A 26,030-nucleotide genomic window follows, 5' to 3' on the forward strand; every position below is an offset into this window, starting at 1 on the left:
GAAGGAGCATGAGGGGATCTGGTTCTTACCCGCAGGCGGGCACAGAAGTGGACGGGCAGGCTGATCTCCGCAGCAGGGCTTCCCAGCAGCACTGCAAAGCGGTACTGTAGCCCCAGCTTGTCCCGGGCCTCTTCCAGCCGCTCCTGCGCCAGCCGTGCCAGCTGCAGTGAGGGCACACGCACCAGCAGCATGTGCCCGCACCCGTGCCTGCTGCGGCCCGGCACGCTCAGCAGATCCTCCACCATGGCGAGCGTCTGAGGGGTCACGTGATCCCGCAGTGAGGGGGCCGCTGTGAGGGCCATCAGAGCCTCTGTGTACTGCTGGATCAACAGGTAGCTGCGGATCACCATACTGTGCAAATGCGGGTGCCTGAAAACAATGAGGAGGGATAAACTTGAACGTGGTTCTACAATGACATGTTTACAGTGTAATGAGAAGTTAAAAGGGAAGGTAATTCACTTTAAATTACCATTTTGTTGCAAAAACGAACTGACCTCTGCAGCAGGGTTTTGACCATCCGCTCAAAGGCGTCGTCACATCGAAGGATTGGACTTGCCACTCCCCACTGTAGGGACTTGCTGTAGTCCTTCAGCCCAAAGTAGACAAGGTCCTTAGGAGAAGCCTCACCCTGCTGTTACATGCAAACAGAAAAATTATCATTTTAGTTTACTGAGCACAATCACAAACAATGATGTTCTCGATTTACTTAGCTCTTGCTTGAAGATGCTGTTAATGCATATATGAATTACAACGATAATGTATCTGATGAATGGGAATTAATATGTAAATGTAAATGAATTTTTTGTACTTTCTGTATGTATGTGAAAAGCCCTTCTAGGGACGGACATTGCAAATTAGCCTTGGCTATAAATGTTGTAGTGTGGTACAGGTTTATTGTTCACACATGTCCCTATTAAATAAAATTAAATAAATAAATAAATAAATATCATACCGCAATGTGTTAAATATTGATTGCTCTGATTATGTGAATTTTGATAAAAGCTGCTTAAGTAATGATTTATTTTTTAAGAGTGTTGTAATTTGCTTCTAAAATTCCTGAGATCTAATCTGCACCACAGAGCACAGAATGTGCTGGAAAGGCATCAAGAGTGAAGAAATGTAAACGTTAATGGCCACTTTTTACCCTTTACAAAAATACCAACAACAAAAAAAACTTAACAAACATGTATGTAAACACATATTTAAGATTGGGGCACGAAATATTAACGTTTCAATATCAGTTATTGAGAAGAAAAAACATACTGATTGACCAATAACTGTTTTCTATTTTAATATATTATAAAATGTAATGTTATTTTTGTGATGTAAAGCTGAATTCTCAGCATCATTACTCCAGTCTTCAGTGTCACATGATCCTTCAGAAATCATTCTAATATGATGATTTGATGCTCAAGAAACATTTCTTCTTATTATTATTATCAATGTTTAAAACAGTTGAGCTGCTTTATATTTTTGTGGAAACCACAATAAAAAAAATGTTCAGAATCTTTTGATTCAAAAGAACAGCATTAATTTGAAATAGAAATCTTTTGTAACACTATAAATGTCTTTACTGTCACTTTTGATCTTTTGACTCTTTTCATCCCTACAGAATTATATATATTTTTTAATCTTACTGACCGCAAACTTTTCAACGGTAATGTATGCATATACACTTTACTGCTTACATTGCTCATCAAACATCTGATTTGTCTGAAATCTTATCTCTCCTCCATAAATTCCTTAACAGATCTTCTCGGAGTCAGAGAAACTCACCAGGTTCTCAGTATTGGGCCAGTGCACTTCATTCTGGGTACTGATGCGTGACTGACGGCTCTGCAGGGTGAATGGGAAGCAGCTGACCTGCAGCACCAGCAAGTTTATTGCTCCCAGAACCTCTGGACAGTTCACCACGCGGTCGGCCAATCCCTGCAGCTCCCCGTGGCAAACCGACCCTGACAGAGCGCTGGCGGAAAGAGAAAATAAAGACAAGAGGTCGTCAGTGACTTTTCTGACAGATCTTATAACAAACCACGTAGTTATGTTTCTCACCTGGTCAGGTCGACGTGCGAGTTGTCGTGAATAAGGACGAAGAGCGTATAAGGGTTCTGCTTGACCTTCTTCATGAAGGCCTCCATTTTTGTGTGGACCTCCGCGTCCAGACGCACCACATACTTATCAGACTTCTGTAGGGCAAATGAAGCGTCCTCGATACCCAGATCTATCAGGACGCCTAGCAAAGACACAAGGACAACAACAATGTACAATATTATTGCAATAACTCTTTCATCATATTACATTTCCTGGCAAGGTTTTTGAAAATGTTCTTTCAATGTTTGTTTTTTTAAAACTCTTGACATTGAAAACAAGTTGAATATTGCTTAACTCTTTACCGACCACTGACGAGATTTTCTGTCATTTATGACACAACGCTTCCCTGCCATTAAAGGGATAGTTCACCCAAAAACGAAAATGCTGTCCTCATTTACTCACCCTCATGTTGTTCCAAACCTGTATGACTTTCTTTCTTCTGCTGAACACAAACGAAGATATTTTGAAGAAAGTCGGTAACCAAACGACTGATGGACCCCATTGACTTCCATAGTAGGAAAAAAAAATACTATGGAAGTCAATGGGGACCAGCAACTGTTTAATTACCAACCTTCTTTAAAATATCTTCTTTTGTGTTCAGCAGAAGAAAGGAAATCATACAGGTTTGGAACAACATGAGGGTGAGTAAATGAGGACAGCATTTTCATTTTTGGATGAACTATCCCTTTAAGGAGTTTTTCCAGCAATCCATGTTTTCACTGTTATTCGGTAAGGTGCAGCTTACATCACGTAAGCTAATGCGATTATCAAACATTCAAAAACATATAAATCAAAAATGCCTAACGTTACCGAATGAAAAGTCGATCCAGGAAGAGGTACATGACTGTGAAGCTTTGGGGGTGTTCTGAATCCGATCCGGATGAAGTCTTTGACAAAAACTCGATTTTCTCAGCTTTTTGAAAATGTTGCTTTTTTATGAAACTTACTCACATTCAATGCATGAAGCTGAGATGGGTTTTCTTGTTTAATTATGACTTAATGACTTATGAATTAATCTTGTCTTTATTTTGACATACTGAATGTTCAGATTGTTCAGAATTTTTTGTGAAAAGGATAAAAAATTCTGACACTGACTGTCAACTTAAAAAAATAAAAATAAAAAATAAAAACGTTGGCGGGGAAAGAGATCAAATCGGCTATCTGGTCTCTTCTGCTGTGACGTACCTGATAGTCGTATTCGCTGGACGGTTTGGTGAACCAGGACGTGGGAGGGTGGCACCAGAATCAGGAAGTCTACCTTGCAGAAGCGGCCCAGATCTAAGCTCTGGCTCCCTGAGTCAGCGATAGCACATACCTGCGACAAAAGGCTGCGTGCAACGCTCAGCTGAGGAGGGTGTATCTGAAAGCCATCACTCAGAAGATCTGTAACACACATCAAAAGTCAAGCAGCTTTTCCAAGATTTCGGTGTCCAGATGAAAGCGCAAATGAGTCACAACGTGACTAGGGACGTTAGGGATTATTGTCCCTAATATCATTGAATCTGGACGACCAAATGAATAGTCTGAGACATAGGGAGAGAGCAAAGGCTCACCTGGCCCTGATTCTGGTATCATGGCTGCAGCCTCTTGGGAGTGGATGTATTCGGTGAGATGTCCCTGAAAGGGCTGAACCACCCGGTCTTTGCGTTTACGCTGGTACCGAACCAGCTGTTTGTCCATGTTGTCGCCTGTAACACCACAATCAATTTGAAATGAATAAAGAAGACACATTCACATACTCCCTTTCAAAAGTTTGAGGTCAAAACTAACAAAACATTTTTCAAAGAATCCTGAAAAAACGTATAATGGTTTCCACAAAAATATCAAGTAACACAGCTATTTGATAATAATAAAGAAATGTTTTGTTTGTTTTTTGCACCAAATCAGCATATTAGAATTATTTCACTGTAATGACTGTTGAAAATGCACAGGAATAAATTACATTTTAAATATTTCAAATAAAAAAACTGTCATTTTAAATTGCAATAATATTCCACAATATTACTCTATTTTTGATCAAATAAATGCAGCCTTGGTGGACATAAGAGAATAGGCTCTATGCACGATCGCTTCCGTGTTTTGTCTCAGCCCGCCCAGTTACATCCGGTGTTGCGTCGGAAGCCGTTTTTGCATTCGGTGGAGATAATGGTAAATTACACTCGCTGTTTACAAGAACTTCCAGCGGTTAACGTGAATGATGTTAAAGGGGTGGTATACTGCCCTTTTCACAAGATGTAAAATCTCTGATGTCCCCAGAGTGTGTGTGTGTGTGTGTGTGTGTGTGTGTGTGTGTGTGTGTGTGTGTGTGTGAAGTTTTAGCTCAAAATACTGCACAGATATTTTTATATAGCATGTTAAAATTGTCACTTTTTGAGGGTTAGCAAAAACGCACCGTTTTGTGTCTGCCCCTTTAAATGCAAATGAGCAAATATCTCCCTTTGCTTTGAACTTTGAGCGTTGTAACTTTGCAGATGTTGTTTATGCTCAAAAAGCAACATTACACACTAACTAAAGTTAGAAAAGTGAAATCATACTCAACCACCCCTTTAACAATATTGTGAGGCAGTTAGATGTCACACCAAAGAGTAAGAATTATTAAATTATATATTTCGAGCTACATCGACACCTTTGAGGGTGAATATTCTCTCATATCATGCCAAATCCGACTAGCGAATCGGTTTCTAAAATCGTTTGTGCATAGAGCGTATTCTTTCAAAAACATTAATAAATCTTACCGACCTCAAACTTTTGAACGGCAGTGTACAGCTGATAAGAGTCCATTTCACTGTGCAATAACTGGACTAACATCAACAATCTAAAATTTTACTTACCTTTCAGTTTATACATTTTGAACAGTGTGGTCTAGAAACATGTTTTTTTCCTTGATTCATTGGGTCGTGCTACATTTGTTCAAAAACATGAAACTCATCCTAAGTTATGGTCAACTTATAGCCTTTCAAATACTTCCTAAAATCACCAGAGAGGGCGCAATGACCAAACAAATCTACTCCAGCTTAAAATATCTGACCACTTGCGTGCTTCACCCCAAAATTGCTGCTTGCATCTAGATTTTTAAATTAATTTATGAACAGAGGACACTGATAAGTTGATGAAAACTGTGATGGATTCTGCTAAATTTGTGGGCTGAGACTCACCTAATGAGGTGCTTTGGAAGTGTGAGGCAAGCACACTAACTTTCCCTGTGATGAGCTCATAGCTGATCTCCTTCAGAAACTCATTCGTAGTGAGCATGCTCTCGGCCAAGGCCCGAGACTGATATTTACCTGAGAAAAACAACAGCACATGTTCACATATAAGACAATAACAACAACAACAAAACTTACAACTTATGGAATGCGTTTTCATGCACAACCTGTCATTGTGTAAACTCCTTAAAGGGATAGTTCACCCACACATGAAAATTCTGTCATTATGTACTCAAATATTCAAACCCACAGGACTTTCATTCATCTTCGGAACACAAATGAAGATATTTTTTATGAAATCTGAGAGATTTTTTTGTCCCTTCATTGAAAGTCTATTCACCCAAAACTCTGATGCTTCATAACGAGATCTCTCAGATTTCATTAAAAATATCTTAATTTTGTGTTCCGAAGATGAACGGAACATGGTTTGGATTGACATGAGGGTGAGTAAATGATGACAGAATTGTTATTTTTGGGTGAACTATCCCTTTAAATGGCATTCTTATATGATACAAAGTTTATAAATGGACAAAAGTGAAACTATGAACTAAGAATGAAGTCTCTGAGAGCAGCAGAACTTACCCAACACGAGCACACAGAACTCATTTACTCCACTTTTGGTGGTGCAGATAATGAGCACATAGTTGGGCAGACACTGCTGCTGCTGCGGTGGTGTTTCACTCAGAGAGCGTAGCGACTCAGAGATGCCCTCCCCTAGGGAGCCGTGGGTGGCCAGCACCTGAACGCTGCCTCCTGACACACTGGCCTCCATGCGAGCTAACCAGGGCAGCTGGGAGGGCGACATGGGAGGGCCGGTCGGGCCGCACAGCATGGCCTTCAGCACGATCTGCTCAAACTCTTCCCGTAACGGGATCTGCTCCGTACCTGCATTAAAGACAGAAAAATAAATACCATTCATTATAAAGCAAGTACTCATTGCTCTTCTATAATACTTGATCTTGATGCATTTAAAATAAGGTATTCAACAAGCTGTGCACTCTTATCCGTGCATCATAAATATACAAAATATAGACTGATCATTTCACAAAGGGTCATGACATGGATTTGTTTTTTTATTATTTTAATATATTCCTTGAGGTTCACTTATAATGTTAATAAAGTTTTTTTGCACACAAAAAAACAAAACAAAAATATAAGCGGGAAAACCTTCATTCTGACCCTCTGAAATGATTCGTTTTTAAGGGATGGCTCCTTTAAGGCTTGTCAGTAAACAGACACGGTTATGATTGGCTAACGTCATTGCATAGGAAACTGTATCAATGCCCACTCGCTATGTAAGTGTTTTGAAAACATTATCCATATAAAACAGTCATTTTACAGACAAAGCATTATGAAATCATTTAACTTATGGTTTGTGATGCAGCTGCTGTCAGATCCGATACAGCTGACTGTTTTATCTGTCAACAAAAGTTTATTTGCGAACTCTCCATTACGCTATGCCTCATTTAAAAAACAAAATGCTCTGAACAAACACATATCCAGTTTAGGCAAATGAATGCCAGTGGGCGGGGCCTAAGGTCACAATGATGTATAACTAACTACTCATCAATGTCTTGTTCAGGAGGCAGTCAAATGCAAATTTACTAGCCCGTGTGATGTCACAGAACCCGCAATATCAAAACGACAAAAAAGGCAAATTTGATTTCTTATATCATGACCCCTTTAAAACTTATTTTCAAAAATGATTATCTGTGTTCTGATAGGTATGTCAGTATTATTTACCAAGTCGAGCAAGATATTGAAGTGTGAGCAGTATCATGGTCTCTGTGGTGAGTAACTGGTTTGCTGACATTCCCAGACTGGCGAGGGTCTTCTCATTGAGCTCTCTGCCCTTATAGCAGCTCACCAGCAGGGGGCTCACCACCAGATCACCCACATTGCCAAAGAAGTATGGTAAAGTGCCTTGACCTGGAGAAGATATTCACACAAACCATGCGGTCACACACACATCCAAACAGTTATTAGGGACAAAGAAGAACTTGAGAGATATGGTTATATTGTGTGCTGATGTGATGAACTCATTTCTGTAAAACTGGCCTGGATGTGAAGATATCATGCATTATTAATTCTTATTTCAGATCATGCTAGATCAACAGAAATAAGAAATAATAATCAAGAACCCTCATGCCCATTTAAGATGTAGATTAACTACTTTAAAAGCAAAACATAAATAAGAATCATGCCTACTTAAGATATTTACTACTTTACAAAGTGGTTTTTATTAAAAAAATATACTATACTACTACTACTACTACTACTAATAAAAATAATAATAAAGCATCAATCCTACTTATAATGTAGAGTAATTACTATACAAAGCAGTATTATTAAAAATATATTATGAAAAAATAAAATAATAATAATAATAATGCCTTCTTAAGATTAACTACTTTAAAAGAAGAAAGAAAATGAAGAAGAAATACTAAGAAATAACAATAAAGGACGATGCCAACTTAAGATATAGATTTCCTGCTTTATAAGATTTTCCTTTCAAGAATTTCATTCTTTTTATAATGATATTAGGACAGTTGCATCACACTGACATTTTTACTTTATACCCACTAAAAACATCAAAATATTAATTCATAAATTACATTTTTTTAGAAGAATGTTTTGAAGACAGAGCACTAACCAATGAGAAGGACTGGCCGGACCCCGGAGGAGTTCAGAAGGTTGTCAGGAATGATGACAGTTTCTCCCGCTGTGATTGGTTGGGGTTGTATGACCCCTGAAACTGATGGAGGCTGTTGATTGGACAGGGACAGTAAAGAACCTGGAATGAAGGAGCAAAACGTTAAATGTATGCATTTTTTTTAATGGAACATATAGCATGTGCTGTCAAGCCATTGTGGAAACCTAATCATATTTTGGACGGATCTCTTCAGCCTCTCTTTGTTAAGCTTTGTTAATGGAGACACTCCAATCAATGCTGAGGACAAGGTAACAAAGCTACAGGATCTCCAAGCTCCACTCCTTCAGCTGTTTCAAGGCATAAACCCTTCAAGCTGCTAAACAGTTCAGGGACTCATTTAGCATGACCTTTCACCCCTATTTTTATGGAAACAATGAATAAATCAACCTTGTGGATGGAATATGTCATGTCAAGGTAATCAAATTCAAGGCTGTTTCCTGCTCTGGGACACGCATAAACAGATAGGATGAACTGACTGCAGACAACCAGCATAAAAAAGAATAACAACAAATAAACAAGGCTGAGTATGATTAGGTCGGACCCACCAGAGCTGCACGTCAGCGGTCGGATAGCAGGCACAGGGACAGCCGTGGCTGGGACGGGCACCAGAGAGGCGGGGTGCCAGCTACGGTGGCGCTTTTTGGGCGGACCTGATGCCATAGCAGAGGATGCTGCAAAAAAAGAGCATATATAGAATCGAAAATGTTTGTTATAATTAAAATAATCATTTCATTTTATATTTTGACCGAATGCAAACTGCATAGCGGAAACATTTGAAGATGCCTTCTAAAAACATCTGATGAGTTAAAATAGACTATTGCTGTTGTGTATCAGCCAGATGATTTGACCACTAATGACATGCATGAGGCAGCATTGTGACTGGCTGGTTTAATGCTTACCTGGACTGTCTCCAGGTTCTGTGGCCCTATAGCCATGATTAGGTGTGGCGAGTGGGCTTGTATGAGGGGGGCTCAGTAGACTGGACCGCCCGTCCATACTCAGACCATTAGTTAGACCGTTTACTCGGAGGGCAGTGGGAACTGAACAACAAATGCATGTTGGGAATTAAAGAAACAGTGGGAAGAAAATGTAAACACTCTACCATTCAAGATTTTATGCTCATCGAGGCTGCATCTATTTGATCCAAAAATACAGTAAAAACAGTAATATTGTGAAATATTATTACAATTTAATTAACTGATTTATATCTGAATATTTATTTTCGCAGCTATATATATACATATATATACACACACAAATCATACCTACTTAGGATATAGATATTTAAAAGTGTTTTGTTAAAATCTTGAAAAACAATTCAGACTAAAATGCATTGAAGAATTTCCCAAGTGCCCTGAGGGGTGTGATGTTTTACACATCATTGACTATTGTCCACTTTTCTGGTGAAACACTATGCAAACTCCCCGACCTGCACACAAGCACACAATCTCAATAGGGAGAGGAAAGCATTCTCGCTCATTTCTAAAGGAGAATGGGTCCTGGGGAGCACAGTTTATTGATTTCCTTTAACTGATGGCATATTGATAATGAACTGCTGGGCTACTTTTACATCTAATATTCCTGACACATACACAAATAGAACACATATGTGTTAAACGTCAATCACAGGGAATTTGAAGCGTGGGGTGACATTAAAACTCTTAATACAGAATTCTGGTCTTATATTGATTATTTTGGAGTGTGTGAGTGTGTGTGTGAGTGTGTATGTGTTTGCAAATGCGGCCAATACAAATGACCTTCATTAATTCTGTCCTTTTGCGGAGAAAAACAAACAAATGAAGCAGCTAACAACATTTGAGCCACGAAGTTGACCATAATTAGGCAGCTGCTTAATGCTAAGGCTGAATGTACAGTGTGGTTTGATCAAATCTCTAATGCAAAGCATGAAAATTGTGACACAGTGATGTTTTCTTTAGCAAACACCCCCAATTAACAAGTACACTGAATTGCCAAATTCTACTGACTAAATTACTAACCCCTCAAAATCATTGTAACAGCTGCTTGTGTTGAACGATTCAAAAGCAAATAGTACTTCCATTTATGGCTTTTTAGCTTTGTATTATGAGCAATCAATGCTACTTTAAATTCAAAATGAGGACAAATATCTGGTACCGATCGGTAATGTCTTGGTCCCGTGAGTCGGCGTGTTCAGCGGTTTGAGGAAGCCCAGCTCTGGGGGTCCAAAAATCCCTGAGGATGAGCCAGATTGCAAGCGGGCAGGAGGCGAGTCTGTGGATCAAAGAACAACTTATTATGAATGCAGCTTTACTTTTTTACTGCAAATTGGAAATTAAGAAGATATTGCGCATAATTTAGATGAAAGACCAAAATTCGTTACATTTGGTTTCAGTAATAAGCACTTTTCCTATTTTTTGTATTGTAAAAGACTGTTATGGTCACTAATGGACGCACTCTGTGGCCAGCTGCCCGGCCCTCTGAATGGTGTTGTGAGGAAGAATGAGACAATGACTTGCTTTCTTTCACCAAACACTGTTGGGTAAACACTGTGTGGCCTCCAGCCAGATGTCACCAAATGCTGAGTAGCCCCCCCCCCCCCCCCCCCCCCCCAGGTTTAACCCCCCACCCCCGTACGTACCCTCCCCCAGAACATGACCTCTGTGCATGCAGGACTAAGCAGAAACCGACAGAAGATGGACATCCTCCCTTGGACAGATGCAGCATGTGTTGTCTTACACTGGACCTCCAATGAATGTTTTCATCCTTTTTTTAAATACTAGAGAGCTTTTAGAAGACTGTGACACACAATATGTGATGGTCCACACCTACACCCACCTGAGAGGGGGAAGGGAGATGGACTGTGGCCGTTTGTGTCTCCATTTTCTTTGCTGCTTAGTGAGGATGAAGAACTAGGCTTGGATGAAGAAGCACTGCCTGAGAATGGCCGTGTCTTACAATCTGTGAAATACAACATTTATTTTTAAATTCTCAGTTAATGTCGAGTGAACCATCCTTCTCTGTCGAATCAAAGAGGTTCAGTAACAACTTTATGTATTTTTATCATTGTTACGGGTCTGGTATAAGCTGTAGATCATTTCAGGGCCTATTTTCCCAATTCTAACAGTATATTTTTCTGTAATTTCTAAGGAAGAAATCATTAATTATCAAAGTATCAATTTGAAATAAAATACGAATGCAAATAAGTTTGAATTGGCAATTAAATAGATATTTAAATTAACTTTGTAATAACTTTAATGAACTTTACTTTTTAATAGAGAGGTGCAGGTATGATGTCAGAACCCGGAAGTCAAATTCGTCGCTGGTTCCTTCGAGATTTTCCAATGGGGTTTTATGATAGGGGTTTTCGATTTATGTGATTTGTGTGTAAAATAAGGTCATAACTTGACTTTACTTTGACGTTTTGTTCTACAACGTAAATTACACACACCCATAGTGAAAACGCAAATTTTGAAACAGTTGTGTTCATTTTTGAAAATGTACGTTTTTAAATAAGTATTTAGATAAGACAGCTTGGTGTGTGAGTGTACGTTGTAGAACAAAATGTCAAAGTATCATCAAGTTATGGTAGGAATCAGTGGCAAATTAAACCTGCACCACTCTATTAATTTAATTTGCAAAATTTAAGCAAAATATTTAATAAAAAATGTAATTACGAAAGATTTATCCTTAAATACAATATCTTAATATCTTGAGAAATAATCCATTATCAGTTTATTAATTTGGAAATAAAACACAAATGTAAATAAATTTGAATTGGCAATTAAATAAGTCATTTAAATGATAATTTAAATTAAATTACATTTAATACATTTTTTACTTCAATATTTGAGCTTATTTAACATTTAAAAATGCAAATAATTAGGAAATTATCTTTAAATACAACCTCTTAACTTAATCTATTTGCGAAGTAAGCTATCCTCGGACACAGTTAATCATGTGAATTTAAAACTACATAAATGACGCATCACACATTATCTGTGCCATGCAACGTTTTGCAAACACCTGTGGTACCTTTCCAGCAGATGAGGGCTCCCTTGCACAGAGCACCCTGAGAGTTCTTCACCAGGTAGTACTTTAAGTGCTTCTGCTTCTTCGGCTGAGTGGATAACTTCAGGTTAATGTGGTTGGAAAACTCGGTGAAGTAGCGGAAACCTTTCTCACCACAGCCTACACAGTTCCCTGAAAACCCTGCATAAATACACAAACATACATCACTATGTGCCGTGTAAGACTGAAAGACTACACAACAAACTTTGAAAAGTTTTTGATCAACACTGTATCACTGTAAAAGGCAATCAAATGATAAATCACCTCTCTTTAGTCCAAAATCCAACTATATACTAAATATCAAATGAGTTCTGAATGGCCTAGTTTCATAACATTTCACAGGCACAATGAGATTTGTAGAACAAATTACTTATTTAACTTCATCCTACTGAAGTAGGTCATGAAATTGTATTGGATCACCAACCTAAAAGTGCATTTTTCCCATTCTCATCTGGCAGGAAGCGCTTGTCCACTGCACAGACGAGGATGTGCTCTGGGATGCTGGGCGATTTGGCACCAACCAGCTCAAACCCTGCGGGAACCTCGACAGACTCTGTTGCCATGGAAACCAGGCGTAGATCCTTTCCTGCTTGACAGAAACCTGGACACAAATGACTTGAGTCAGCGATTTAATGAAGACCGGCCTTGTTGATGTAGCTAAATGCACGATGATTCACGGTTTGCACAATGTTTCAATGCCACTGTCTCAAGTCTTGCAATGTCATTACCATACATTTCACCTTGACAATGACTTGACACTTTGCTCTGTTCATAACACCCCGCTTTCGTAGGGCTTCAGAAGACCTGGAATATATGGCCTACGGTTATGGTGCTTTTAATTCAGTGTTGCCCAGTCCACGGTTTTCCCGCAGAATTGGGCTACTTTTACATTGTTGCTGTGGGGTTGTTTTTTTAAGGCCGGGACACACCAATCCTTCAGGCCGTTTTTGAGCGTCTGTCGGCTTAGTTTTCCGGTGTGTTCTGCACTGTTGTCTCTAGTCAGACGCCGTCTGGTTTTTGGGCCGATTCAGCATATAGAATCGTTGTCGGGCCGTTGGTGAGAGAGAGATCTCTGTTTGGCTGTTAGCGAACGAGTCAGCGCACAAGAATAAAAGTGAAAGGGACGAAAGCGAGCACAGAAGTCAAGACCGTACAGACAGAAGGCTGTGACTATTTTACATCAACTGAGCATTCAAATGCAGGAATATTTTCATAATAACAAGAGCCGACTGGAATGAAGTAAGTGATCAGCATGATTGATATTCAAAATGGTAAGCAAGTGCTGCTTTGTTCACGGTTTGTATATCTGCAGTCCTAGTTTTGGTTTCCCTTTTTGAATGATGGAAATAGACTATTGATACCTGCTGATATAGACAGATATTTACGTACTGTATATGCAGGCGCAGAACACACATGCTAGTTGACAGTCGCCTTTAGTCATTTTGGTGTGTTCAAGCGCAGCTTTTTGGCGAGAGGCGACAACACATTCGGCTTTCATCACCGCTAGTTCTTTGGCATCGGGCTTTAGTCCAATATCACCAGTTTGCAATATCAAGCAGCCTAACAGACTAACTTTGTACAGCTAACATAACTGGAAGTGGCACCGATGACAGCCTTGCACATTCAATTTAAAAATGGCCACACCTACTCTTACATTAAAAAATAAGGTTGATGAAGAAGGTCATATGGGTTTGGAACAACATGAGGGTGGTGAGTAAATTATGACATCTGTTTTTACCATCAACAGTGCAGCAGCCATCAGGAGTAGGACCCTGCAGGTAAGGCAACGGTGGACTGCTGGTGTCTGAATCTTCCTCCTCATCCATATCATCAACGGAATTGGAGGACTGGCAGTTCACCAGCACATGGCTGGGTGGGTCGGACCTCAGACTCAGGTTCATTTTGGGCTTAATATCTGGAGGGCAGAGCCAGGAACAGGTGTGCTATTGCTTTACATATACACACACACACGTACATACATATGAGCTTTTTAATGAATGTAATAGTATTTTTTTAAGGAGAGGATTTTCTAAAAATTGGTCAAATAAGCTCTAATACCAAATCATGATCAATTCATGCGAAGGCAAACTATTTGATGGTACTTGCTTACCTTCCAGGTTGCCAGAATACTGATCGGGCTCGAGATACAGCTGTGTGAATACAGGCTGTGGATCACCACTGCTCGATCTTAATGAAGCCTCTATAGAGTTGTGTAGAGCTTCTTCAAAGCGGGCAGATTTTAGCTGCCCTGCGTATGAATTCCCCATGATCTGAAATGAAACATACTCATTTTGTTTAAATCTGTCTTATATAAACACCACATATACACACATCACGATTGGTTCAGTTTTGTTTTGAACTCGAAAAGAAGAACATTTTAATATCTTCAAGGGATTCCATTTATAAGGAAGATGAGAGGGAAGGAGACATTAATGTAATGTTCTGATGGACTGCGTGGAGGAGATTTCAATTCCACCCAGAACAAGGCTATTTTAGTCTTTCGTAGAATAGCCCTTGAAACCGTTCCTAAAACAACCATCATTAGGACTTTTCTGCAGACTCTGAATTGTTTTTGTTCAGACATACTTAACTATAAAATGATGAATCAACTAAAGAAAAGTAAGGAATATTGTCATTAACACAAAATGAACTCTGATGGGATCATCAAGTCCTTAATGCTAATCTGAAGGGTTTTACATAGCCTTTAAAGGGTTTATTTAGAACTAATTAAGCTAACTGTACATTATCCCAGAGATATTTCACTGCAGACCGGCACAGTTGACCAATAACAATTGGGTACACCAGAGAGACATGAAATACATATTTTAATAAAAATAATTAATAACTGTACCCATTTATTAAAAGTAGTCCCTGACAATCTGTCATGTAATACAGCTGTTAGCATGTAACTAGGAACTTTTACCCTTGAGCTACACATCAGGTATAACCATGACATCTGTTAGACCATCTGCTCTGCATTGACGCTTTCATTTGCACTTCTGATTGCATTTCCTTTACAACAAAAGCTCTGTTTCTGTTTGTGATCTGGACGACAATCAAGACAGCAAATTATGACAAATGAGTTTATCGCCATCAGTGACTCAGCAGGGCCAAAGAGTTCACATAAAAACCCTCAAAGAAAGACAGCCCTCATATTTGATAATTAACTACTTGTATAGAACTGCAACAACATACAAAACATCACATTTGGAACATTTTAGCAATATTCATAGGTTTCATTTGCTGTTATCATAGTGAAGGAAACCACTGTACCTTTGATTATATTTCTTTAGCAGTAGAAGGACAGGATCACCTCTTCTCCATGGTATATCAAAGTTGAACCACAGTACTCCTGCACCTACAGACATATGGCAAATGGTCAGACGCAAGGCAAGTTTCATTTACAGTATAAATACCATATAAATGAACATATGGTACATAACTTGTTGTTTATATATTGGGAAAACAAAGCCAAAATGCACAAGAGATTTGATACTTGAACTGCACATTGCAAATATTGCAGCATTAGATATTATTTTGATTTAAATGCAATGATTGAAAAATGTATTATGGTATAAATCAATAAGAATAATTTGTAGTGAGTATTAATCCATGCATCATCTCAGATCAGACAGTTGTTTGTAAAGTAGAACAGATTGCAGTGATCTTCAACATATGTAGCTGTTAACTGATAACACTGAGGGATGAGTTATATGACACTATGACCTCAAGGGAATGTTTGTGGAACGCATAGGGGAAAGGAACTCCACGTCTCTTACTTCCAGGCTTACACAAAGACTGATGGGACATGTTTTGTTCTTTTGGCCTGGTTAAAACAAGAGTGAAATGCAGTAAAGCCATCAATCAATCAGGTAAATACTTTGGTCAAGAGTCTCCTGAATTTGCAAAGAATATATGACCTGCACACTTTTGAAAATCAGAAAATAAACTATATATGGGGGATTTCTATTATTAGTTTTTAAAATTTAGGTTACAAAATTGATTTGTTTGTAAATATACCTCTACCAAGTGACACCAGGATTTGTCTCAAAATAAATACCATTACAATTAATATATTTTATGTCTGTACTTTTTGAAAAAGAAGTGCTTTGTGAATGATTACCAAGAATATCACATCTAATTGAGATTGCAGTCCTAAAAGGCACGTTACCATCAGATCCACTTGAAAAACCTGCCTCTATAAGAATCCACAATGGACTTGGATCAGTTTTTTTGATAAAAGCAAAGAAAACTGGCAAACTGTTGGTGGGATAATGCATGGTTTATGTGGACAACAAATTGCACACTCTGTTTTACAAACAGCTCACTGGAGGCCTGTTGGGCCAAGTTTCAGCTAATCACTCATCTTGGTACTGTGGTAAACAGAGGCAAATTAAAGTGCCTGAGCATAGTTCTGTCCTACCTTCAGGGCTCTCGGGGTCCAGTTTGACTGCTAATGACATTTAGGGGTGTTAAATGCTAATGTGGACAAGCCTGTAGAGAGCCCTGCCTTTAGGCCAAGAGCTGTTTCAGCTCAAGTCACCTCTTACTGCTTCCATATATGTTTTCAATTTGCTTTGATTATCTGATTATCCTTACAATGTGTTACAAAACTGTCAAGACACATTTAAATTTAACAATAGAACCAAGAAAATTACAAGAAATTGAAGAGAATTAATTTAGTTAAATTCTGCTAAAAACAAATATGACACTTAAAGTGTACAAGCAATGAACGTATAGGCTACGTTCTTTCTCTCAGCAAAACGAGTTTACCGACAACCAAGGACTTAATGTGACTCAAATAGTGTGTTGCAAGATGGTCCAATACCAAATAAAGAATTCAAAAGCTCTATAAATACAAACAAGGGGATCTTGAAATAGCCAAGAAGGGAAACACATTTTAGGTAGCCAAAACAAAACAAACCGCAGACATAATTATGCAAAGCTACAAAAGTTCATTTGCTTTGCTGGTAAAGTTTGTTTTGTCACAGATTAACAATTTTAAAACAATGTGCTCCAATAGACGCAACAAGTGTAGATTTCAGACCACTATTTGGGTGCCACATGTAGACTGATGCATTTGTTTTTTGACCTAACTTTGTGAAGTAGATTTTAATATATTCATTTAAAAGGTCCTATTATTAATAAAAACATGACTTTTTCAGAGTGCAGACCTTTCATTTATTATTATTGTAAAAGCTTTTGGCATCAGTAACTGAACATGATGGGAGAGTGTTGTTTTATTTCTAATATATTTCTAAAGTAGGTGGAGGTCAAATAATAGGTTTAAATGAAATGTGCCACATATGGCAGTAAATGTGGTTACAGTCCCACACTGCACTGTACCTCAAAAGGCCTTTCTCTCAATCCACTCCCTCTTTTGTTTCCTCCCTTATCTGCATAATTACATTAAACTGCTGACAATGGGAGAGGAGAGCTAGCTTTCAATGAACTTTCAATTAACAAATTCTACTTTTTGTTTAAAAAAAAAAAAATCCTGATGAAAATGTAAAAAGTACAAACTTACAGATTAAAAACAAGACATTCAAGCAACACACAATTGCATGATTTCAACGATTCATGTCTTTATGTACATCTAAACATAAAAGTAACACTCTACTTCTTAAAGTTGGACTTAGCCCTCATGACTGTCCAATTCACACTTAGTTTATTTTACATTACCTAAAGAGATATTCACTAAAGGGCAGACAGTATAAAAGGCAAAACTTCAGGGGGGATGGGACAGATTAGCCAATGCAAAAATGCAAATATCTTTAAATAAATGGGGCGCTAAAAGCCATGGCCATTGACACCATGTTAGCAGGAGACGGCGAGTGTCAAATAATCTAACATGACGCTTCTGTACCTTTCATAAGCAGCCGGGGTGTGGAGTGTGCCTCAACGAGTCCCACTGAAGACCTTAAAGCAGACCACTAAAACACAGCCTATTTCCATAGCAAAAGTCCTTTGGATATCCAAAAGCAGCGTCAAGGCTGAGCGAGATGTGACAGTATTCCTTGTCCTTGTTGCGAGCTAGCAGCTCCCTGGTCATTATAGTCCTGAATCGGGGCAGCAAAGAAGGATTCCAGGAACTCCAGCGGAGCCAACCTCTCTGTCCTGCACTCAGTGGCTCTGGATACACAAACCCTCCAACTCTCACATACACAATCAGCAGGCCCTCCCCCCGTTCCCCTTGCCCCCTCCTTCTTCTTGGCCATTTGCTCTGTGGGGCGAGAGGGGCATTCTCTCAGGACTCATTCATCTTGGCCCTTGCTGACCCCCTAAGGTGACAGATGCTGTTGTGGAGATGACCATACCGCCGAGCGTGTCACAATAGAGGCGAGACGCCTCCACACGCCACACGCGTGCTGTGCTCGCCACGCACGATGCGCAGATGCCCCTCTCTCAACATGACACCGGAGACTACTAAGTGCCATGGTTGCAGATGGGGGTACGACGTAAAGCAAAGGATCGTTTTCTTCCCCTTCTGCCACTCCCTGTTTTATTGGGGTTATTTTACTGATAGGGCACACCAATGGCAAACTAGGGACACTTGCTAAAGAATGTGGGGTCAATCCACAGTTTGTCCGTCAGCCTTGCCTGAACTCACGGCCCTCCCCTCACTGGAGGTTGACGATTAACTGAGAATTCAGGCCCATTGTAAATAGCCGAATGGAGAGGACTCATCTGGGCAAAATAACTTGATAGGAGATTGATGTTTTGCACTTTACTGGACTGATCATTTCCTACCGCGTGCCACAGAGAAGTGGCTCAGAGGAAGTGGAGGAGATTTGAACGCAAATACAGGAGGATCGGGTTCCCCTGGTGCTTCAGGCTCTCTCTAACAATGACTCCATCTCTCTTCTTATCTCGCAAGATAATAGCAAAATATTGTGACTCAGATGACCCTCTTTCAGGACCTCTGAAAACAGGAACAGTAATTGGTGGTATTTAAATAAAACAGTACAGCTCCATTTGTGAGCTGGTTCATTACTACTCATCATGGATCTTAACAATAATCTCGCCCTATTCTGACATAAAAGTGTTACATCAAGTTTCATCAGTCCGACCCTATCAGATGACTTTAAAGGGTAAATATACACAGTAGATTTAATCAACACAACCGAGATCCTATTTTGTCTGCAGCATGTAGTAGGATTTGTTAATAATTAATAACAGCCTTGTCCATGGAACAAAAAGGTGACTTGACGCAATGGTTCAAAGAGTGTGCTGAGAACCACACCAGTGTAATGCATTTGTCAAAGTTAAAGACACAAAGAATTTGTCAAGCAAACAACAAAACAGCCATGTCAACAAACCAATGCATTAGAGGCAAGCACTTGGTACAAAAAAAACTGAAAAACATTTAAATAACCTTGCAGGAAATGTACACAATGTGGTAAAAAATGGTTTTGTTCTGCAGTTTTTGTAGACTGAATTGTAGATAATTTTTTATCAGACTGTACAGTAAATTAGTTTATTCTGTTTTCAGAATTCTTGTTGTAGCAAAGACACAACAGTTGGTCTAAATTAAGCCGTATACTTCTTCTCACCCTAATAAGAATTAGTAGATAGGGTCTAAAGCAGTATGGGAGTCAGCTTTAAACAATGACATCCCACCCTCAGAGGGCTTTATTAGCCCCCCAGAGTCATTAATGCTGTCATTCCAGCTAATCTGGAGGCTTTGTCTAAACATTGTTTATTTTAATTGCAAGGTTTCTCCTTCAGATACCATTTGGACCACACAATGTCCCCAAATGTATAAGGATTTGTGATCGACAAAGGCTTGATATTCGATTTCTGAAACTTTCTCTTTTTTGTGACAGGCTCTTTGCCAGACTTTTTGTCAAGATCGCAAAAAGAAAAAGAAAAAGTATATGAAGATGCAGCACAAGTTCAATTTTCTAGGAAACCGAAGAGATGATTCAAGTTTCTGGCCTTAATCAGACCTTAATAGGTCACTGGAAAAGGAGAAAGAGAGCAAAGCGGAGGTTTCCTTTGCTCAATTGAGCTTGTGGGAAGAACAAAAGAGTCAGTGAGTGAGCTGGCCCTCCTCTCGCCCATCCTTCAGCACTGCTTTGAGTCTCCAGCCCTGGGCACTGACAATGGGAAGTATCTTTTCCACTGCCACCTGAGAAGAGATGAGTCATGTGGTGGCAGCTCTTTCAACATCTTCTGGAGTTCTGCTTTGTCTTGTTTTCTACTTCCTTTTGAGAAGCCCTCTATTATCTTGAGGTACAGCAAAACTGCCTCAGTCATTCCAGACAGACAGCATCATTGTTTAGATCCATTGAGACTAATACAACTTGGTGAATCTCTGGACCAACAAAAGCCCAGTTTGAGATGAACCACAGCAGAACTAATGAGTACAGAATTCAAGTCTTTAGAAACCTAACTTATTCTTGGCTTCTTTCTGGAGAAACACCCAACCCAGGTCAAATAGGAAAACATAATCCAAGAGGGGCTACTTAATCTAAATTGGTTTGAGGCCAACCAGAGCAAAAATTCCAAGTTTTAGTGGTATGACTTTTGTTTCTGGCTTTTATTCAGAGAACTGCTCAATCCAAATCCAACTGGATAAATGTAATCCAAATATAGGAAACTTAATCTGAATCTGGACCAACAAATACTCAGATAATCCAAAGCATAATTAATGACTCTTGTTCTCTGGCTTCTTTCTCACAATCCAAATCCAATGCCACAAATTTAATTCAAAAGGAGCAAATTAATCTAAATTTGGACCAACAAAAGCATAGATTGGGGTAAACCAGAGCAGAATTTTGTGAGTGCTGTATCTAAGGAATGAAAAAAAACCTGCTTGATTGTCTTATCAAGTGTGGGTTTTTAGAAGTGTGATGAAATCCTCATCCTCACGTGGTTGTATAAAAACAACTGAACATCACATACACGAGGTGAGAGCGGAACGTGATTTTAACGTAGTGACAAATGAGCATCAGCTGGGTAGGAGGGAGAGATTGAGGTGGCAACTGCCACAGCTCATCGTGGTCTTCAGGAGCTATCTACTCAGTGTCAGAAAAAACAAATCCACCTTAACACAGGCCAATTACAACAGCCTGACAATGTCGCTGTCACGTGAAAGCCAATGCTGCCCTGGCACGTTCAGCCTTTCTTACCACATAAGGTCTATCCCGGGCGTGAGGCGTGGGGTCTCACGCCACTTGTCACACCGCTGGCAGGTTGTTGTTCCCTCAGCCCTGTGCTCATTTGCCTATTAAAGCCTTCTCAGACTTCCTGCTGGGGTCCTGAAGTGCAAATCGAGGTTTTTCCAGCGAGGCCAACATAACCAGGGCTGTGGAGATGATAACCTCCTCCACTTGTCCACACAAACTAAAAGGGGGGAAGGGGAGGCATGGGGGGAGGCAACACAACAAGCTGAAAGCCAAAGCTGAAATCGGCAGAGGAGAGAAAACCCTGACTGGTCAGCGAGGGATTGGCTCAAGGGGGGTGGAGATAACAGCTTGGGGAGAGGATTAGTCCAGCAGTGAACGGGGGTAGTGGTGGGCCAAGGTTAGCCAGGGTTTAAGGGGGTGGAGGCCTGGGAGGATCAACAAAAGGAGTATTTGGGCAGATGAAGAAGTCATCATCATTAAGCCACTGGAAGTTTACTGTCCAGTTATAAAAGTGACTGGAAAATGAGAGGGGCAAGAGGGCAACCCCGAGATACGGTCAGTAGACTACAGCGGGGTGGGATCGTGGGAGTGCCGGGCTCATTTATTAGAGTCAAAAAACTGTCTTTGTGTGACCGAGGCGCTGATTTGAGTGTTGACCTTGCCGTACATTCAGCCAGAGTGAGGGCTTTAATTTAACCTTCAGCTAAATCCTGCATTTAGACAAATGCTTTATGTCAGTAATTAACAAAGGCCCTTCTGAAAACATCCTATTAGTACAATTCAAGAATACAGGCAAGAAAACTTCGGAAGAATATGAATTTACAGCACTATATCATTTAATAGGCATATTAGAGATTTTTAAATTTATCGGTTTGGATCAACATTGAATATTTTATTGTGCATGCTCATATTTTCTATTTTCATATTTAGGTTACCTTTGCCGTCATATAACGCTCACTTATAGTGAATCTTTAAAAACATGAATAATTTAATAACACTGTTAAATACAATCTTTAGCAAATGATGCATGTGAATGAATGAATCCATATCCAATATCCATCTGTACTTTATTTTTGTTATGCTTAAATTAAATCATATCATTTAAGACTATTGATTTTAGTTTTCAAAGAATTTTAACATCAGCCATTTAACAGTTATTGACCAAAACATTAAACTAATTATCAACCAGAACTGGAGAAGCATTGGAAGAACCCCAAGCATTGGAAAAGCATTGGAGCCCAGATTTCTGAGGTGGCTTAATTTAGAAGGCATTCAAAATGATCTGCACAAGTATAAATTCTCAAAGATGGGTGTGTGAATCTTTGAGCAATCCTGCACATCTGGTTAACTGGAAAAGGTCAACTACATTTTTACACCTCAAAGCCAAAGTGTTGGTGCCACATGCTAAAACACACCAATATTGGGAGTTATGTGCATGGACATGACTAGTTTTCTTACATAAGGAGTGGATTCTCAACAATAAAACATTGAGCCCCAAGCTTTATTCCAAAATCTATGGTGTCCATGGGAAAATCAAGTGTGCTGATACCATGACAACAAACAAAGAGCTCAGCCTGGGTGAAGAACAGCAAGGCTGCTCTGGCCAATAAACCAGAGACCTGCCGATGAACCCAACCCTGCATTTTACAACACAGACCACAGCTGTTATTCACTAGGGACAATAATAGTTCAACTAACGGATTAAATGCAGTTTTTTTTTTTTTTTTTGCTATACGATTTGTTATTCGTTTGCCGTTTTGTGCTGATGACTGGTGGACATTTAGAAATAGACAATTTTAAGTGTTTATGTTCCAATATAAGTGCTCTTTACGACATTTTGGCTTAAACATTTGGTAAGACCACACATTCACCTCATGGTTCCCAATGGTTTGTTTGTCCTGCTCTTGTTCTCTGGATTAAATGACGTTTATAGTCAGACATTTTTGTTACAGTGTAAAAAAGGGGTCTTGTTTAATGGCTTTGTGTCACATGAAGCACATATTATCAAAACAGACAAGCCTTATCAGGTGACAAGGGCCAAAGAGAGGTCAGATGTGTTTCCTGACACAATTCCTCCTGCTTTGACGCTTCATCCATCATTATTCAGGCGAGGAATGGCAGTGCTGGTCAAGACACCACTTCAACCAGATGTAACCGAGAGACAAAGTTTAGAGAACTATCATAAATATTGTTTGACAATACAAGGCAATTCCAACTGTTTTAGGATGAATTTTAAAATGGAAAAGTGGGTAAACCAATTTCCAGTGCTGTTTGGTTGAATCTTTGTCTGATCTTGCACATCAGATTAACTAGAAAAGGTCAATCACAGTTTTACAACCTTTCCTCAAAGCCAAACCACATGTTAATTCTGAATTCTCGCCAAGTTGGTATAAAGCAATTAAATGTAGTTTCCAACAGAGATGCACCAAAATTAAAATTCTGGCCGAAACTGATAAGCTAATAACTATTTTCATGATATGGCCAATACTGATAAATGGCTGATGTTTAAATTCTGAACTATTTTGTCTAAAAAAATCAAATCAGTTTTAAATGCTACAAGTGAATTTAGGCATCACAACATAATAATGTATGATATTGAAAGTGGATTATGAGCCATTAGATGTTGGCATTAGATGTTGGCAAAAGAAATGTAAAAATAGGGGAAATGAGCATGAATGGTTAATTAAACATAAAACCATTAAATATAACAATATGGTTCTGATATATTGTAGGAATGCACCTAACTGAAACAATCTCTCTAGTTTAGTAAAAACTGTTCGCATCTGTCAAATTTGTAATTTAAATATTCTTTGACTCTTTGAAACTCAAGTTATACGCTATGATGACAAGCAAAATGACAGTAGCCTAAAAGGTACATTTCTGCTTGATTCCATTTTATTGTTTTCAGTGTCACCTGGTGCGGATTATTTGCTTTTAAATATGAATATATGACTGAAATTAAGTATTTTGCTTTCATCAACAACAGAACTAAGTAAATTCCAAGGAAATGAACAGCTCAGAGTAGACACAATATTTATAACATGGAGTGAACACAGCAGAACACAACTGATAATGACGTCAATACTGAGAGTTAGGATATGCACTGACATGTACAGTACTAAATGTATGGTGGATTCCCAAATGACCACTAGAGTAAGATAAATATCCTAGCAAAAAAGACTATGATTTTATGATTGAGAAGATCAATCCTGTAATCAATTTAAATAAAAGTTTGAAACTCAGAGCAAAGAAACTGCGCTTTCCCCTTCTCAGAGTCACAAAGCCACCTTTAATGAGTAAGTGACAAATGAACAATGAATGTCTTTAATGTTCTCAGGAAAGACCCCTGTCCTTGCCCCCTCCCTACTTCCTCGCGGAGCGCTCAACTGTATCCATCATGCTCCTCTTCCTGACCCCAGGCAGCCTCTGCCACATCAGGACTGCTTTGTGTGTGTCTGTGTGTGTCTTTCTGTGTTTGTGTGTGTGTGTAGTGCGGTAACAGTAGTGTCATGCTGATAAAGCCGAGTGAGTTGCGAGTGAGTTGCAATTCATCCATTAAATATGGATTTTTTTTTACACGAACGCATCGCTTCACTTCAGAAGGCCTTTATTAACCCCCCAGAGCTGTTTCGAGCACTTATATCACGTATGGATAGGCTTTGATTGACTTCCATTATAAGGCTTGGAAGAGCCAGGACATTTTTTAATATGACTCCGATTGTATTCGTCTGAAAGAAGAATGTCATATACACCTAGGATGGCTTCAGGGTGAGCAAATCTTTAAAAAAAACAAATTTTTAGGTGAACTATTCCTTTAATCCCGCCGTTTTGCCCATTTTCGTTTATCTGGGAATGACGCACTACCAATATGGCAGGCTCCGCCCACTTTGGGCTTTAAAAATGCTCTTCAGAAACCTACGGTTGACGTCACGGACACTACGTCCATATTTTTACAGTCTATTGGTACAACTAGTTGCGCAGAAACTACATACTTCACCTTCAAAGACCATTGACCGAGCCATAGACTTTAGACATGCGAGAAAGCAATTAAAGAAATCAAACACTTGCCCAACTGCATGTGCTGCACACCATTTCAACTATCTTACAGCAGAAGGTCTAAAGAAGTCTTCTAATCTAACATAAAGAGAGTTTATCTGAAGAGAAGCGACCATCAAGACAGTAGCATATGTTCCTCACGGGTAAATATTTGCCCTCTGTCTTATCATGAGCAGCAAGGCCACAAGTCTGGACGTTTCCTGAGGTCAGATGAGGTCCAGCCAAAACAAGAGTACTTTGGATTTCTAATTACTGTATTCATACTGAGAGATAAAACCCGTAAGACTTTCGTTCATTTTCGGAACACAAATAAAGATCTTTTTGCAATTTGTGTCCCTCCATAGACAGTTTACCCTTATACGCAAAGAAAATATATTTCCTTCATGGTCAATATATGGTCAATATAATGATTTAATGGTATATTGAAAATATACAGAATAATATATTGTGTTAATATAGTACAAGACATTGTCGCTTTTTGAAAAATATGTGACAATATATTTACATATATATCACAATGTATGTAATTTTATATACAGTAATACACTTCATAACATATAGATGTACATGTGTATAAATATATAGAACATATATTTACTCGTGCAGTTTACATACATATATATATATATATATACATATAATACAGGGCTCGCAAAATTTCAAAATCGCTGGTAGCCCTTCGGGCAGGCACTCTTCAGATTTTGGTAGCCCGAAATTAATTTTACTAGCCCAGACAAAAAGTCAATTTTATTAATGTAGAAAATTGGTTAGGAGTCAAAACAATGA

General features: G+C 39.0%; 1 protein-coding gene across 1 annotated transcript in view; it reads right to left on the reverse strand.

Moving 5' to 3' along the window:
- Positions 1–26,030, reverse strand: part of greb1l (GREB1 like retinoic acid receptor coactivator) — a 54,929-nt gene that overhangs the window by 11,804 nt on the left and 17,095 nt on the right. Inside the window, exons 2-20 of the mRNA XM_079875801.1 lie at positions 15,331–15,415; positions 14,168–14,327; positions 13,796–13,972; positions 12,482–12,658; positions 12,022–12,198; positions 10,825–10,947; positions 10,144–10,260; positions 8,910–9,050; positions 8,556–8,681; positions 7,951–8,091; positions 7,041–7,226; positions 5,880–6,182; positions 5,247–5,375; positions 3,645–3,779; positions 3,277–3,474; positions 2,053–2,233; positions 1,777–1,966; positions 495–631; positions 30–369 (exon numbers count right to left, since the gene is read on the reverse strand). Coding sequence (XP_079731927.1) covers positions 30–369; positions 495–631; positions 1,777–1,966; positions 2,053–2,233; positions 3,277–3,474; positions 3,645–3,779; positions 5,247–5,375; positions 5,880–6,182; positions 7,041–7,226; positions 7,951–8,091; positions 8,556–8,681; positions 8,910–9,050; positions 10,144–10,260; positions 10,825–10,947; positions 12,022–12,198; positions 12,482–12,658; positions 13,796–13,972; positions 14,168–14,324 — 3,135 coding nt within the window. The 5' untranslated portion in view covers positions 14,325–14,327; positions 15,331–15,415. The remainder of the gene's footprint in view (positions 1–29; positions 370–494; positions 632–1,776; positions 1,967–2,052; positions 2,234–3,276; positions 3,475–3,644; positions 3,780–5,246; positions 5,376–5,879; positions 6,183–7,040; positions 7,227–7,950; positions 8,092–8,555; positions 8,682–8,909; positions 9,051–10,143; positions 10,261–10,824; positions 10,948–12,021; positions 12,199–12,481; positions 12,659–13,795; positions 13,973–14,167; positions 14,328–15,330; positions 15,416–26,030) is intronic.

The sequence above is a fragment of the Squalius cephalus genome (genome assembly GCF_949319135.1).
Source record: "Squalius cephalus genome assembly, chromosome: 7".
Lineage (NCBI taxonomy): Eukaryota > Metazoa > Chordata > Actinopteri > Cypriniformes > Leuciscidae > Squalius > Squalius cephalus.